Genomic DNA, 17,980 nt, shown 5'->3' with positions numbered 1-17,980 from the left:
CATAGTAGCTGTTTATAACATATTCCATCTTCTGCTTTGATGCACTGCTGTTGTCACTCCGAGGTGGGTAACAATGACTCAGCTTACTACTGTGATAATGCACTTAAAGCCTGGAAATCTGTCACTGATGGTATTTCAACACAGGTGCTATAAACCTGAGATGAAAAATTAAAGTATTTGCTGTCAAGCTATTTCTCTTAAAATTCTTCTGTCTGCTGTTGTGGTTTTGTAAGGTTTTTTGGTACGGCTGAATTGTTTGATGGACAAACAGTCATGTTTTAGGAGCTCTGTGATGCAGGACATGCTTGCACAAAACTAGGTGGTGGTCCTCAATTTGCAGTGCTAAAGGTGACCTATAAAATGCTTGTGCTCATCAGGCCTTCCTAATAAAGCACTGATATTTGCATGCATTTTTATAACGTAGCATTTCCGGTCTTAAAGCCCAGTGGAACACAGGCTGATCACCACATCTTATCATGTATTTTCTCTGTGGTTCTTGCTCTTTTTCACAGCCCTTCTGTATGCCACCATTTTTGGTAATGTGACAACCATATTTCAGCAAATGTACGCCAACACAAACAGATACCATGAAATGCTGAACAGTGTGCGGGACTTTTTAAAGCTCTACCAGGTCCCTAAAGGACTGAGTGAACGTGTGATGGATTACATCGTTTCCACCTGGTCAATGTCCAGAGGAATAGATACTGAAAAGGTAAGTAAATTAAACTGCAAGGAAAGAAGTCACATCCTGAAAGTAGTCCATTAAAATAAACAGGAGGTACTGCTTAGTAAAGGAGACAAATATTCTTTAAATAGTTCTAAGCAGCAGCTTCCCTTAATTTTTAACTTTCAAATACAGTATTGCAGCTATTCTGTCATACTGACATATGATAGTGGTAAAAGTATGTATGTTTTGCTAATGAAATGGCATGAAATAGTATAACAATGATAAAGGGAAAAGCTCAGTTTACAATAAATAAAGGTGATAAGTAAATAACAAGTTCCAGATTGTAACACAATCTCACAGTTTTTCCAAATGAGATTTTTTTTTGCAATATTTCTTCTGAGGTTTCTTGCAGCTCTGTGGGCCTGACAACAAGGTAATTTTTTTTGTCTTTGGAGAATTAGAATGTAATGTTCCATGTGCAGGTTAAAGATATTAGTGAAAACTGGGAGTATTTAATAACGTATTGCTTGAAATCTACCTTGTGTAAGGCAAGTGTTATCATTCTGATTCATTGAATTGCTGAATAAATTCCCATCGTGTCTTTTACAATAACAGATGGCCTTTCACCAGAACAAATGTACAAATGTAACTCCTTGTCGCTTTCATATTAGTTGCCAACTTTTGTAGAGATAGCCAGTTTTTCTTCTGCTTATAAACAGATGCAATTTGTGGGGTGGATCATTCAGGAAACCATACCAAGGCTCTGGTCACCAGCTTTCTGGTTGGCAGCTTAATTTAGTATTCTGAACTGTGGATGATGCAGTTGAAGAGCAAACAGTGTCATTTCTGTACAGCTGTTACAGCGTCGTTATGAAGGAGGAGAACAGATGTGGCCTTGCACTGAGCTGCCTGGAGACTGAGGGGCACACAGGGCACTGTTTGCTGTCCTGAATGGTCTTCAGCATATCTGCCATTTTTAGATCCCAGACATGATTCTGTAAGCACTGTCTGCCATACTAGCTTTCAAAAAGAAATGATATTTTAGTGCTGGATAGCACTGGTTAGAAGCTGTTTTGCATGTTTTCTCACAATCTGTCTTTGTGTGGGGTTGTGATTTGAGGTAGGTGCATTTGGGGAAGGTGGAGAGACATCTGAGGATACATAGTGTAATGAGTGCTGGTGCTTTCATTCAGCCCCCATTACGAACTCCTGTCATCATTTTAACAAAACAACAAGAAGAAATTGCTATGTAAAACATGTTTTGTTTTTTTTTTTTAAGCTTATCTTCAAAGTTCATTCTTGGCTTCCTTTGATAAGGAGAGAAATGCTTTAAGAGGATCCATTTGGAGACAGCAGAATAACCAAACCAAGCACAACAATACTCAGTGTAGCCTTTGAGAATTATCTTAATAAACAGGAAAAAAGTCTCCAATTGTCAGGACACTGAAGAGCTTAATACAGTGCTGTTTTCAGTAACTGGTGTGTTCATAGCTGAACTGCTGCTGGCCATGACTGCTAAACCAAGAACTCAGCTTTCATCTGCACAGCAAAAGCTGTGGTTGGCTGTGCCAACCCATAAACTCCCAGGTCTGAGCTCTGTTGTTTTGATGCCTGTGTATAACTTCTGGGATGCTTTCTCATGAATAAAACATGTATTGCTCATGAGGCAGAACAGTGGTACTGGTGCTCCTCTGAAACGCAGTGCAGCTTCCTACAGATAAGGCAGAGACTTAAATATGAACTGAGCACAGAACTGGTCCTGTCACTATATTGTAGGCCACAAATTTGTCAGTTCAGTGTTCACTGCAGACATTCTAAGTTATTGGTCTAGAAAATGCCAGTACAACATAATTTAACCAAGAGCTACTGAAAGATTCTAAAATTGATCCATAAAGATACATTTCTTACCTCCCTTACAAATGAAAGTCTTCTTCCATTTATCTGTAAATCTCAAATGTCTTTAATCCCTTTCATTTTTGTGAACTCTAGAGACAGCTTCTTTAAATGAAGAATGGCAAATTGGTTAACTTCCTCTAAGACTGCTATACCAAAAAGTTTTTTGATAATAGCATCATTTTAAATATTATCTTGTATACTCGGGGGGATTTGCTACTATTTCTATTGAAACAACCCTTTTTGTGTGTGATATTCAGGTAACTGAAAAGTGTGTGTGTAATTCCAGTAGTAAAATTTGGCAAGAATATGCCACTAGAGAGTATTTTTCTTGCCAGAGTAAATGAGATAATGGAAAAGACAGATATGGCCACTGCCTGTGTTCCCTGTTAAACGCTGGTCTTGCTGCCTCAGCTCATTTCTGTGAGCCTGGAAAACTGAGAACTGGCAGGTTTGGCAGCTCTTCTGTACAGGGCAGCCAAGAAAAATCATCCATGAGTGCCCTACACCTGAACACTATACACATACATCTCTTTTTAGAAGTAATATCTGTAATAAAATGTCTGTTTGGAGGTGGGCCAAAGATGATGATATTGGTGGTGGAGTTATTTGCCTTTGGAGTACCAGGCATGATATCTGGAACCAGTGCCATGCACAGAATTAATAGCTTGGTTCTCTGTGCAGATCTTGCACAGAACCCCATTTCAAAGTGTAGGCATAGCCATAGTGCTTCTTGTGTTACCTTTATGTTTTTCAGGAGTATTTGCAGTGAGACAGACTTCTCTTTCCATCTAGGAAAATGTGTGGGAGGAACTCTGAAGCTCAACTGGAGTGTTCCTTAATTGGATGGAATAGTTATTACTAAGAAAATAATAATAGAAAAAGAGGCAGACTTAAACTAGTCAATGTTTTTCTCAAATAATATGTCCTAGATGTGCTTCATCATAGACCATCCCCCAAGGATTTTGTTATCCCCAAACCCTGTTCATGTCACTTCTTTCCACTTTTAATCTGCACATGCAGCAGTGATTTTGTATTCTTTCCACTTGGCTGTCTGTGTTATATTATAACCCTTCAGAAATGGCCCTGGCTGGTACCTGCTGTGCTGAGCATCAGCTCATGTTCTCTTAGGACCACACATCATGAATTGCCATGAGGAACATTCCATTTGGAAGATCAAAAGCTGCCCAAAACAGCACCATACCTTAAAGTCCCTTTCCTGTGTAAACAAAAAACTTGTTAGTGCCACTTGGGAGTAAATTTGGATACCTGCAATTCTCAGTGTTATGAGTTAATTAAACTTTAAGTAATTTGTTTTAGTTGTTAAAGCATATAATTTGTGCCGGCTTTTCATGGAATTTGCCTATCAAAAAAATTACCTGCCCTCTAGAAACAATTATTCAGAAAGCTTTTCTTTAACACTTTCTCTACTTTTGTACTCTTTTTTTGTCTTAAAAACCTTAGCAGAGCATGTTGCTGAGAGGAAAGCAGTGTTTTCCTTCAAATGTTGTAAAGTAGACTATGCTAGTATTGTTGCTTCTGTGGATAAATAATATAAAAATAAACTCTGAGTTCAGAAATTTTATAAGAAGGAGGAAAGTGGTTCTTAAACCTTGTGTGGTAAGCTAGCCACAGCAGGCACGTAGAAGCCATGCAGAGGAGCTGATTGCCTGATTTCCCTCTCAGGTTTTGCAGATTTGCCCCAAGGACATGAGAGCAGACATCTGCGTTCACCTGAACCGCAAGGTTTTCAAGGAGCACCCCGCCTTCCGGCTGGCCAGCGACGGGTGCCTGCGCGCGCTGGCCATGGAATTCCAGACGGTGCACTGTGCTCCAGGAGACCTGATCTACCACGCTGGGGAGAGCGTCGACAGCCTCTGCTTCGTGGTCTCGGGCTCTCTGGAAGTAATCCAGGATGATGAAGTCGTTGCTATATTAGGTGAGTTTTGGAGCTGGTAATATGCGTTTGCATAAATACAAATATGCACAGCAATTTATAGCCTCCTCTACTCAATCTTAAAGAGCTTCAGTTAAGTTTGTTTTTCCACTGAGAGGTTTAAAGGACAACCATCTAATGTCCATATTGCTTCAACCCTGTTCCATCTGGTCAATGGAAACCTTACTTTAGCATGGGGTCCTGGTCATTCTTGGGGTTTTCCCTGTATTGACACATCCCTTCTAATTAGAAATTCCATTTAGAACTTCAGAAAACTTGAAGTGCCTGGCTTCCCTGCCTCGCTCCCATGTCCCCATAATAATCCACTTTCACTGGAATTTTTCCAGTTAGATTTATTTGAGATGTTGTGTTGAAATACTATTTATCTATTTTAAAGTCAAAATAGTTTATAACATTTAGAGCCAATTTGTGTTAACTTGGGTTGGAAGCATTGAAAATAAACTGATGGGGTGTGAATAGCATTCTGAGGCAAAGCTAACAGAAAAGAGTGTGATAATCCAGTAGATGTAGATGAATCATGGGGTGGCTGGAGCATTGAGGAGGTGATACTTATCATTTGATTCTGTCAAGCCCTTTTGTGATAAGGTAAATTCTCATGGTGGCTTAATGCTGTAACTGTCACTCATGGCAGCCCGGAAAAAGAGAATAAAACATCTTGGTTATCTTACCTTTTTTTGAACACATACACTCAGCTCTCCTAAGATGAATGTCTACTGAAAAATGAGGGGGCTAATAAATATGCTGAGCTCCATTTTTCTGTAATTTTGAACAGGATTGCATGTATAGCATAGGGTAAATTTAGAGTTGTAGGGTTCATAATACTTTGTGCCACACAAGAAGCTAAAGAGGTGAGAAGTTGGAGGACAACTGATTTTCTTTTGTTCTGGAATCACCTGTGCTGCTCAGTGCTATATGACATTTGTAACTTCTGCTTGTCTGTGCTGTGCATTAAGAACTTGCTACCTTTTGCCATGTTGAACTCTCATGAATTAACAAATGACAAATATAGAACACAAACTAAGACCCCTCAGTTTGTATACTTTTATGCCACCAGCTGGGTTCAGCATGAGAAGAAAACCTCAAAGCATCTTGCTGTTCTATTTGAGTATAGGCAAAAAAGCATTAAGATCAAATTTCTTTAAAATGTTATTTAAAGATATCAATTTTCTCCTCATCTTTACTGGTAACTCCTGCATTTTATCATAGCACTCACTTTAGAATGTCCTCAGCCAAGATTGCTTGAGAAATCAGTGTTAAGGAAACCTAACTCCTAATCTCTGCTGCTGCAGGGTGATAGCTACAGATAAATGAGGCTGTTCCCTTGGTATCTGGATGAATAGAAGTATTTTGTTGCTGCTCTTCTCCTGGGATGTAACTATTGATCCTCTTTCCCCCCACAACTTTTTATTTTTTTCTTTTTCTTTCTTTTTCTTTTTTTAAATTTGGAGTCAGTTCCCCAGCTCTCACTGAAGTTAGTGAGTTTTATTCACATTTTCTTTGTGAATATTTTAAATGCAGAGGAAAGTAAAATGAATTTGGGATTCTGTGAGATTTTGCTCTGGATGTACATCGCTCTCACTGAAGTTAGTGAGTTTTATTCACATTTTCTTTGTGAATATTTTAAATGGAGAGGAAAGTAAAATGAAGTGGGATCTATTTGGGATTCTGTGAGATTTCGTTCCGGATGTACATGAATATTTGTGTTTCAGTTTCTGGACCAAAGAATCGCTTTCCTTCCACACATGTGTCCCTTCCTCCTCCAAGCTGTGAAGACTTCTGCTGAAGGTTTTTTTATCCTGAAAAGAAAGTATTAATTTAACTAAGTTTTTCACTATTCTAAATCAGTTGAACTTCTTTTTCCTTCAACATTTTTTAATTTAATAACCACACTACTGAAGGAGATGGCTCGGGGTTTCCTCTCTAACTTCTTTGTACTCTCAGTTTTCTTATCTGTAGTAAACAGCGTTTTGGGGTGGGGTTTTTTGTTGTTTTGGTTTTTTGTTTTGTTTTATGGGGGTTTATTGTTTTAGTTTGTTTGTTTGTTTGTTTGTTTTCATAGCTAGCTAAACTTGCCAAGTTCATAGTTAGCTAAACTTGCCAAGGTCTTGATGAATGTATACCAGAAAAAACAAGGTACTACAAGGGGGGAAAAAAGGTGCATTGTACACGATTCTCAGCCAGAACCACCTATGCCATAAATTTTGTTTACCAGTCCCAACCAAGCATAGCTGTGAACATCAGGCATGTAACAGCAAACCATGTGAGGAATTCCATAGGGTAATTTTAGTTGACAGGTATGTTATAGAGTCTGTAATCTTCTTTCAGGCATTCTGGAAATAAAAATAAAAAAAATAAGTGCACGAATTATTCAAGGTGAATTATTTGCTCAGCTCTGGCTGTCAGGTAATAAAGCAGCCTTTGTAGCTGGCAATGTAGCCTGTGTCTTCCTTACAATGGAGAAATGAATTTCAATTCTGAATCAGTCCGTGGGACTGCTGTACAGCATTTCATAAACCAAAGGCAAACTGCACTTAATTCTTAAAGGATCCAATTCATAGGAAGCATTTTCAAGTTCTGAAATTGTTTAACCTTGCGGACTGGCATGTAAGAGTGTATTGTGTAGCCCTGGAGTGAATTGTGTATACTTGCATAACATCCTTGCAAATCAGTTCCATGTAATACCCCAGGAACAGGTATATCCTCAGTTCAGGCTTATGTTCTTAGAACAAAGCACTGACTTTGATTGACTTGGATTAATATGAGTACTGAGCTGGAAGAAATTGCACATAGGCCAGCAGTGAAAAAAGTACTTCTTTTGTGTGTCCCCTAAGATTGCCTTTCCCATTAATTTAAATTAAGACACAAACACAAAAATGTGCTAATTTAAAAAGAAACAAACAACCAACCCCAAACCTGTGTGTGTTTTAGAAAAATTTAAAGAAATTGGTGCACTTTGTATGAAGTTTGATTTGTTGGGATAAAAATGCATGTTTTGAATCCTATGCAAAATGTATGCTAAAATACAGAAATTACTGATGTTCACACAACACAATCTTTGCTTTTGGTGTGTCAAAGAACCAGAAACAAAAATGTAGAAAATGACCTCTGAGCCACGTGATTGATTTATTTGTGATTCATTCCCATACAAATGAGTCAGAAAAAGAAGACTTAGCAAGAAAAGCCACTCTATTACTATGTTTTCTATGTTAGTGTGTAAGTATGAGAGTGGGATTATGTAGAAGGGAAGTTTAGCTGGTGAGAAGCTAAACTCAGGATGAGTTTAGCTCATCCTGAGTATAGCTAAAGGATGAGGCACAATTCTGGTTTTGGCAGTTTGCTGTTCTTCCAGTGACGCTGCTGTTGCTGCGGAGGATGAAGTGCTGACGTACACTCAGCACTTTGAGGAAGACTGAGACCAATCACACAGTCCCTGCCCTGAAGAGATCTGAGTGAAGCACGGGTCATGCAGGGCTTCCATTAACAGAATGTTTTCAACTTGGCTTTGCTTTTAACTTTCCTAAGCCCTCCCACTTGGCCTGATGCTGCTTTATCCACCTGAGACTGACAGCATCTCTTTGAACGACTCTTACTTAAAGACTTAGCCACTTATCCTGATGTGGTTAGAAAAAAGTTGAAGATTTGTTTCCTCTGTTAAAATAATCAAGTGTTTATGTGCACTTCATTTGGCAGCTGTAGTTTCTCTGTTTTGGAGCAGATCTTTCAGGCTAAGACCCTGACCATCAGAAAACCTGCCTTTACTGCAGCCTTTGAAAAGTTAAAACCTACCGTGTTCAGGAGATTGGCTATGTTTTAATTTATCAAATAACTTCTTAAAAATACTCCTCCTGAATTAACTGTTTTCCAGGCACAGACCAATAAGGTCTGACTGCAACTTTCTTTGGAATATGCAGGGGAAAAGGCATTTTGCTGCCCTGCAGTCATTTAGCCTGAACCTTTGCAATCTCTCCTCACCCTTGCTTGAAGAAGTGCTAATTCCCGTGCTGTCTCCAGTTGTGTGTGTGCTTAGATAATTTAATGAAAATTACAGAAAAGAATGTCATTGGCAACAAAAATTACTTTTTCTCCTCATCTTTTTGTACGTATTTCCTGGAAATATATGGAAGGGCAGGATAGGAGACCTTGTTAGTACCCAAGTTGGTTCAAGTCTTTCTGCCTGAAATTGGGGTAATTTTTGACATTTAGGAAAACATTCCAGTAAAACCTAGAAAGAGGAAGGAGAAAACTCTTGAAAATTAGGATGGCAAAATTTTTTTTTCTAGATAGCAGTGAGGAAAGCAGTGTCTTGTACTTAAATTTTCAGACTGCTTCAAAATTTGCTTCAAAATTAATGGCTCCTAGAGGGCCTGACTGAGCAATAGATCTTTACCTGTATGAGATGTTCAAAGCTGCTGAAATGGTCTTGACACTTCCTGCAAGGAGCCAGTGTGTGTATGGAAGGCAAGAAAGAGGTTAGTTTTGTGGACTTGATTAGAGACAGAGAGCTTTAAGCTTTTATTTAACAACTAAAATCCAAAGTCCTGAAAATCATTGCGGTCTTCAGAGCTGAGCACTGGATGAGAAAAATTAACATTAACTAGAAGATTTAATTAAAAAGAAAAAACAACACCCTCCCATCAAACAGTTTGTCCCAAGAATTACATTCCAGCTGTTCTGCATTTATGTTCTTGCTATCATTATTTGAGCTAAAAAATTTGAAAAGAATAAACCTTTTTCTTGACTGTTGGTTTAACATCAGAGAATATCCTGAGTTGGAAGAGACCTATGAGAATTGTTGAGTCCAACTCCTGGCTCCACAAAGGCCAAGTAAAGTGAATGAGACAGGGAGGGAAGTCAAGGCAGGAATTTATTGTGAGTAAGGAGTAAAATTTTTCTCCAACAGGTCAGTTTGCTGTTGCTATTCCTTTTGCTGCAATCATCAAGTGTACCATAACACAATGTCAAGAATGGGATTTTCTGGAAGAGGGACAAGGAGTGTACAAAGGATGCACATAGATTTACATTAAAGATCACACAGAGCTGAGGAAGTGAAATTTGCATGACCCTGAAATACAGATCTTTTTTGTTATTTACAAAGCTACAAACTTGACAAGATTGGAGACTGTGGTTTTAGCATGGTGTTGTAGGGGACTTCGGTGTACCATGATTTGTTTCAGCAGGATATTAAATGCTCCATTTGCTTTGTGTGGAGAAATTCCTGCTGATTTAATTTGATCTAATTGCAGTCTTAAAGAAATGTTATAAGAATAATTGTTTGTTTTCTTTACAATTGCTTTAGCTTACTCATTTAGCCGTGAGCATTTCGTTCAGATGTAGACACCAGAGGATTGATTCAGATTTTGGTGGGACAGATTTTGCATGCAGATAGAACAGTGCCAGCTGCAAGGGCAACTTTGCCACAGGAATGGTCTCTTTTAGAGGAGGGGCAATAGCAGTGCAGAAGTATTGTCTGTGTTAGACCCTCTCCATGGAAAACATTGCAACTTCCACACAGTCATGTGAAAACTGCTTCTCTGCACACTTGAAGAAGGCAGATAAGTTAACTGAGCCCAGGCTGCTATCTTTAGACCATCCCTAGTACCTGAGCTAACTCTGATTTCCCTGAATTGAACTGCTCTGTGTACTACTCCATCTTCAAAGATTAGTTCCTTTAGACCATCCCTAGTACCTGAGCTAACTCTGATTTCCCTGAATTGAACTCTGTGTACTACTCCATTTTCAAAGATTAGTTCTGTTATTTTAGAGCCTGTTATTTAATTCCAAGCCCTTGAGAAGAAGTCCCTTACTTCTCTGCTTCATTTTTCACCTGAATTTTAAGTTTAGCTACTCCTCTCTGTGTTAAAAGTGCCAGGCTCCTGAGCTCTCAGGCTTAATAAATGGTTGCAGGAATATGGATGGCATTAAGAGTTTTCTGACAGTATCTAACATCACAGCATTGTTTGTGCTATTGAATAAGACTGAAACATGACCAGTGCTGCTTGGACAAAGGAATGATTGAAATTAAAATCCATCTTTATCCTCAGCAGTCCTACTGTGCTTTTTTCTATTTATAGTTGAAAGGTGGGGTTTTTTAAGATTGATTTATATAGGCAGGTTGGCCAAGTTGCATGTTTCTGTGAAGTGATTCGATAAACATCAACTGAAAGAACAATTTTCAGAGTCTGATTTGCTTGATGAGTGTCCAGGCACACTTAGCAAAAGCATTACAGATGGAGATCCAGCTAAACTTTTTAAAAGGACATGGCATAAAGAGGTCTACATTAATATAAAATTTTAATTTCATGGTGGATGCAGGAGCAGCACTAAAACTCTTTTTGAGAAGTACAGGTTTATCCCACATGGTGGTTTGTAATTTATAATTTAGCAAGGAAGTCAGCTTTCTATAAAGACCCTGATTTCTGGCAGCTGAACCACTGAATAATTTAGCAAGGAAGTCAGCTTTCTATAAAGACCCTGATTTCTGGCAGATGAACCACTGAAGTAATTTTCTCTTTTATTTTTTTGGGTAGGGTTTTGTTTCTGTTACTGGCAGATGAACCACTGAAGTAATTTTCTTTTTTTTTTTTTTGGGTAGGGTTTTGTTTCTGTTTCAGAATTTTGGATTCTCCAAATTTCAAATTAATACTTTTTTTTTTTCAGAGATATATATCTGTAACATTGTTAAATTTGTACTGAAGAAGTTACTAGGAATACTAAATAAAATTAAATACAAAATAGATGCAAATTTTGTGAGGTTTTCAACATGTTTACTTTCTGTAACAGAACACAAAACTTACTATTTAAACTCTTGTGAATGCTTTCTGTCTGAAATAAAAGAATACAGTTTTGGGGCTTTAATGTATGTTTTAGGCAATATCTAGAATATAAAGCTCCTCCCTAAGTACGCAGGAAAGTAACTCTGAGGATAATTCAATTTGAGTCTCTTATATAGAGGTTTTCAACATGTTTACTTTCTGTAACAGAACACAAAACTTACTATTTAAACTCTTGTGAATGCTTTCTGTCTGAAATAAAAGAATACAGTTTTGGGGCTTTAATGTATGTTTCAGGCAATATCTAGAATATAAAGCTCCTCCCTAAGTACTCAGGAAAGTAACTCTGAGGATAATTCAAGTCCCTTATATAAGTTTGTTCTATTTTTTTTTTTTTTTTGTCAGAGAATTAGCAGTGCCCATGCAATGACAACACAGATCAAGCTGTGTTTTTCCTGTTACTTAACCAATGCAAATACATTCAAATATATTTATTACTCCAGTTACCTGAGCTACTCCATATCCTCTGAGTTTGTACAAAATGGCCACATATTTATAACATTTTTATAGTAACCATTAAAATGGAAATAAGGATAAAGGATGCAGATTCTGGTGAAGCCTGTTGGCTTTTTCTGTGAATAAACCTGGTAGGGCCCAGTTGATGTTTAAAACTCTTCATCACAGTACGTCAAGTAGTGAAATATAATTCTATATTCTGTGAGACAAATATAAGCACCTTAATTACAGCAACAATAACAGAAAATTTAGCTGTAACTTAATCATGTTGTTGCTACTCATCTCTAAAATAAATGTTTTTATTTTGTCTGTACAGTAATGTGTTTCAACAGAGAAAATTGATGCAGTTGTGTAGAAAACTGTCTGCAAAATGTTGCCAGGCTGTGGTTTACAGCAGGAACAGATACTCTGTGTTTCTGTTTATGAACCAGGCAAATCACTGAAAGAGCAACTTCAGTTTGTTATCTCTGTAACATTTGCGTTGGTTTCTGTGGCAAAGATGCTCAGGCATTTTGGAGGTCTAATTAGAGGAAAAGAGTAGTTAAAACCTCTGGTTAATGAAAAATAGTATATTCTCTGAGTGCAGTTGGTCATTCACTTTCTATTACGTGTCTCAGTTTGCACTTGAGAAATCTTAAGAAAATCCAAAGCACCAAGCAACTTCCATGCATCATCTCCTGCCAGCTGTACTGTGTTGGAGAGCCAAACTAAGGCTATTCAGTGGCTGTCAAGTTGTGCAATTTATCTGTAGGACAGATACTGAATACTCCACCTCAGTGCCAAATGGTAGCTCCATTTTTTAATGGCTGACAGTTTTTGTTGCATTAATGCACCAAGAGAGAAAAATTAATTTTATTCTATTATTTTTTCTTTCCTTGAATCTTTCTTTCTGTAAACTGGGAAGGTTTAAATTGCATGCCTTAGATTTGGAGGAAATGAGGGAAGAGAGAAGGGAAGGATTTTCAGTTGAAGACAATCACGTGGTGATCACAGAGGGAGTTTGACCCTAGAAAATCTGTGTGTTTGCTTTTATAGCAGTTGGTGTCTCCCACTGCTTGGAGGTGGAGAGCAGATCCTGAGGGTGCTGGCCAATGTGGGGACTCTGGGGAGCCGTGCTGGGAAAGTCATTGTGGATCAGCATCACAGATAACTGTGCTTGCTAAACACCTGATTGCCAAGATATGCTTGGTGCTGCATTGCCACTGAGGTGAGCAATGTTTGCTCATTCATTGCTCAACCATAAGCAATGTTTGGTCATTCTGTCTGATCTTTGGGTCTGCTGACACTGTCAGATCCTAATTCTATTGTTCAAACACGCAGATGAAGGCAAACTGGGAGGGGACATGACCTAGGTTCTGCTATTGGCTGGTAACAATGATTGCTGTAGCTTTGAGAATGACTCAAACATGAATATTTTGTCTGATATACTGAAAATCCGTGGGTTCATGTGAATGCCTTCAAAATCCATACTGACTTGGAAGACCTGCAATACATGAATCCATAGCCCCATCTTCTGCCCCAGCTACCACACCAAAACCTGCACCAGGACTTCCAGACACCCAGAACCCAGAAGTGGATTGAGTAGGTTGTCAGCCAAACACATATTCCACACGAGTCAGGTTGGTTTTGTAGTAGAGTGTAGTATCTTCTGCCTGAGAGAAGAGCTCTTCAGTCTTTCCTCTTGTAAGAGTAAAAAGGCCAAGAGTTGTTGTGGTATTGAGGCAGTACAGTTGTAATGTGAGAGTGGGGTTCTTTCCTCAGAATCAGCAGAACATCTGTCTAAGCTGCAATAATCAGATCTTCATCACTGGTGCTGCTTTCAGGAGACAGAGTGGATGTGGCCTGACCTTATGCCTGACTCAGGCTGAATTGGCAGTGGTAGCAGAGAAATCATCTTTTCACTTATAAGATAAACAGCAAACTTTGTGGAGAAGAAACTGGGAAAGAGTAGATATTATAAAAACAGACGGTTTTATAAAATATTTCTTCACAGTTTAAATATATCAGGGTTTGGGGACTTGTTATTATAATTAAAACAAACAAGGAAACATAACAGGCAGAAAATTATTTGGCTTTCCAATGCATGCTGAGTTGATGGTGGAAAAGGTCCTCAGCCCACAAATCCAGCAGGGAATATAAATGATTGATGGTAACAGCTTAGATCATCCACTTTAAGTGTGATTGACAGATAATGTTCCTGGCAAACATCTGGAATTCAGCAAGCTGGGAAAGAGAAATGCAAAGTACTGACAAACAAACGGCCATCTGCATTTCTCTAGCTTTTTAATCTTTCGTCAGAGGTAAGGTGAAATATCTAAAGCCTGGAGTTATGTATAAAAAGAGTTTTTTGGCTCAGGTTCCCTAATACAGCCTTTGGACTTTGCCAACCACCTTCTGACTCAGAAGTATCACCATACCCTTCTTGCTTTCCAACTACAGATGATTTTGATAAAACACCCACTTAGTCTGTCCTCCTTTTTTTTAAATTTCTTTTTCCACAGTGGTTGATCTTACTTTGTGGAGAACATGTAGACAAAGGGAGATGGTATGCAATTCCTTATCATGCATAAGAGGCCAATTGTTCTAATGCAGTGCAGGTAATCCTGGGTGGAATTTTAATTCCTTCTTGCTATATAGATTTCTACTGCTCCTTCCCCCCTCATTTTTCTATAAATGCCAAACAAGTTTTTTTTAGAATCTGACAATCAAATTTAATACTTTTTGTATGCATCATTTAGAAAATGGACTTGACAGAAATAAAGCAACGAGGTGCTTGCATGTGCCTTGCTTTGGAAACTGAAGTACAGTGTAGGATTCATTTTCAGCTAGATCATTGGCTGTTAACTTCAAGGAAGTTTTTTAATTAAAGAAAAGAGTACAACTTCTTTTAAAAGCAGGGTCTTCTGTGATCTGACTTTGTCACTCATTTGGTTCAGCAGGAACCCAGCAGACCCAGCTCCTTCCTGTGCTGTTCTTGCCTCTAATGAGAGGTGGCAGGACACTGCAGGAGGGAGATTTTTTCAGAGGGAAGAGTTACAAATAGTGAAGGGAAACTGTGGTTGGTGCCACAAGTGGAGGACAAAGTTGTGTCTTTCTGTGTTATGGGAAAAGCAGAATTAAATTCCAAGAAGAGTAAGATATAACTATCTTCTGTTGTACCTCATTTTTGAGGTAGGCACAGCAGCACCATGGTTTTTGTGCTTGGATTGTACTAACATTACTGTGGGGCAGTAAAATAATGGTTGTCATTTTAAGGTAGGGAAACTTGTCTGGAGATGTTAAACAATACAGAAATGAGTTAGAATTCCTCTCCCTTGTGCTTGGACTACCAGCTCTAACTGTTGCTCATCAGTGATGGCACAATTCAATGCTTGATAGATTCTAGAGCGTTAATTAAAACAGTTGTTTAGCTAATTGCCTGGAAGATTGTGAATAAAAGCATATTTATTCCAAAGGCAAACAATCCATTTTTACCCAGTGAAGCATATCGGTTTTTATCGTGCGTAAAAATTGTTTCATTTCAATTTTGACTATATTGTGTATTTGTCTGAAAGCCTTGTAGATGATCTGTTTCAACTGCATGGAAGCTTTTATTCTTTAGCAATTTTTAATGTAGCTGCTAACAAAAAACATACAGGTAATTGAAAATGTGAAAAATCATTGCTGTTAAAAAAGAAAAGGTGTTTACTGTGCTGGTCTGTGGGACTACCACCATGCTTGGTGATATGAAGCTTTTGTACTATTTCCAGATGTTGGCATTGTCCTATGCAAGAGACTAGAGGTTAAAGATTATCTTTATGGCACCTTTGCCTAATTTTTTGAAAATTGTGGTAACAGAACAGATGGCTTCAGTGTATATACACATTTAAAATTAAAATAAAGTCTAAAGCGGTCAGGATCTAAACTGATCCATATGAGGTGGATGGTGTAGATCTTCTGTGGAAGACTGGGAACGCATTAGAGTTAATAACAACTTATTTCAATTCAGGGTAGTTTACCATCAAGCTGATAGCTTTTTCTCAGTAAGTAAAAATGCTTATCATCTAATGGAAGAGATAAGGTAAAGGGTGGAAGTACGGATGAAGGACTGAGATGGGAATTCTGAGTTTGATTTAGAAGTTTTCTTTCTGAGCTCTTTACTCATGATAGTTCTTTTGACTTCATACAGGCTTTCGAAAGTGATGATATATTTAGGGAAGGAATCTAAAAGAACTGGGTGAAGTCACTAAACTAATACATATTTTGATGCTTTGGATTTAAGAATTGTTACGGGCAAGGTATTCCTTATAAGACAAGGGACCATTCCTATCAAAACTTGATAGATATGAAAATGTTTCCATGTTGGTCTTAAGAGAGATGGGCAGTGATGATACAACACAGCAGAAGTTTGTGAGGAAATCTAATTACAAAACAAGAAAGGTATAGCTTTTCATTAACAAGGTAACAAGTGAATATTCCCCTTTTGTTAGCATTATGTATTGGAAAACGGGGAAAAACGACCATTACTCTTGTAAATGAACTTGTAACTTTCTCCTACACACTCCCTTTTGTGTCCAACCTGAGTTGGGGTGCAACCAGTGAAATCCTGACAGGGGGCTGCTTTTCAGCTGGATTTTGGTGTACATGCCCTGCATGGTAGTGCCCAGACTGGTGCAAATGCCATCCTTGCAGTATTCCACAGCAGGGATTTCACTGTTGGCCCAAGTTCATAGAGACAGGCACATGGGAAGGGTGGGAGGAAATGGCTGTTTTCTTCCTTCCAGTGAGAAACAGCTGAACTTTCATGCCTTGTCATTGTTAGGTTGGGGATAACTAATTGTACTCTTCTTGGTTTGGACTCTGTTTAGCTGCAGACTGTAGCTGCACTGATGATTTTATTGACACAACAGTGGGTAAATGTTAGCCAGATTAAGAAAAATCAACAACACAGATGTAAGAAACAGATCCTTTGTGTGACAGTTACAAGGAGGAAGGGAAAAACCATTTCCTCTTAATTAATTTCTTTGAAAGGGATCAGAAGAGAACACGAACCAAGAATGAACCACTTTTCTTGATTTTTTAAGAGAAACCTATATTGATATTTAAACGAGACTTGTCACATAGAACACTTTTAAAGTATGATTTATTCTTATGAAGTTTTGCTAGGCTGTTGTAATTAAGAAAAAGATAATGGAAAAATTATCAATTAAGTATTTCAAAGTTGTTTTTTTTTCCCCAACATTTTTTTCCGAGTGCAAAAATAGAAGAAACTTGACTGCATGAATGAGATGTTTGTTTTTTTTATATTTTTGATGGAAATAGTGCTGTTAATGAAAGCAATGCTGTTGATTTTCTGTAGGCAAAGGAGACGTTTTTGGTGATGTGTTCTGGAAAGAGTCGACTCTCGCCCAGTCCTGTGCTAATGTAAGGGCTCTGACTTATTGTGATCTTCATGTGATTAAAAGGGATGCCTTGCAGAAAGTGCTGGAGTTCTACACAGCCTTTTCACACTCCTTCTCCAGAAATCTCATTTTGACCTACAACTTGAGAAAAAGGGTAAGTAGCTGTGATTTTAACATACATCATGTAAATTATCTCACCTTTAAGGACTGCCTGCATGAAAAAACTGAATGGCTTGAGTTCTGGAATTTTTTGTGGACCCCTTTTATAAGATGACTTTTCAGAGCTTGCCTAAGAGACCCTGCTGGCATATAGAGTCAAAAGACTATGAGTATTTATTCCAGTGCGAGCTTCAGAGGGCACTAGACTGTGTGTATGTGAAGGTATTATACATTTCCAGGAAGTAGACAGCATATATGAAAACTGTCATGCACTTGTGCTAAACAGTTCCAGCAGGTTGTGTTCCATGCTGGAACATGCACTTGCGATAAACAGTGTTCACTACTTAATGCAACTTCAGTTTATAAAGCAGCTAAAAATATTTTAGAGGTGTTGCCTGAAATCACAAGGAAAATGACAGGGAAGATATAAAATATAATATATGGAACAAAAGTCAAGTAGAGTAGACATGATGGAAAAGTAACATGAACATAACATTCTATCAAGAGTTGCTTCATTTATTATAAATCACATTTTGGAATTACTTTGCTTATCTATAATATTTCCATTTTCTTATCCTTGATTTTTTGGTTCTTTTCATTCTTTGTTGTGTGCCATTTCAAGTTATTTTGTCAAATG

General features: G+C 38.1%; 1 protein-coding gene across 3 annotated transcripts in view; it reads left to right on the top strand.

Annotated features, from left to right (window-relative positions):
* KCNH1 (potassium voltage-gated channel subfamily H member 1) overlaps nt 1-17,980 on the top strand; it is a 177,073-nt gene that overhangs the window by 83,245 nt on the left and 75,848 nt on the right. For 2 of the 3 annotated variants that reach the window (XR_005626413.1, XM_039698046.1), the window contains exons 8-10: nt 513-712; nt 4,247-4,499; nt 17,142-17,338. Coding sequence is in view for 2 of the 3 variants with exons in the window: in XM_039698046.1 (XP_039553980.1) it covers nt 513-712; nt 4,247-4,499; nt 17,142-17,338 (650 nt within the window). In the remaining variant the exon portion in view is untranslated. Of the gene's footprint in view, nt 1-512; nt 713-4,246; nt 4,500-9,417; nt 9,689-17,141; nt 17,339-17,980 lie in introns of those variants that run through there. The other variant, XM_039698047.1, reaches the window with a different exon arrangement.

The sequence above is a fragment of the Passer montanus genome, unplaced genomic scaffold (assembly GCF_014805655.1).
Source record: "Passer montanus isolate IOZ18808 unplaced genomic scaffold, ASM1480565v1 scaffold12, whole genome shotgun sequence".
NCBI lineage: Eukaryota > Metazoa > Chordata > Aves > Passeriformes > Passeridae > Passer > Passer montanus.
The sequence above is the reverse complement of the archived record's forward strand: the minus strand, read 5'-3'. Positions and strand labels throughout refer to the sequence as shown.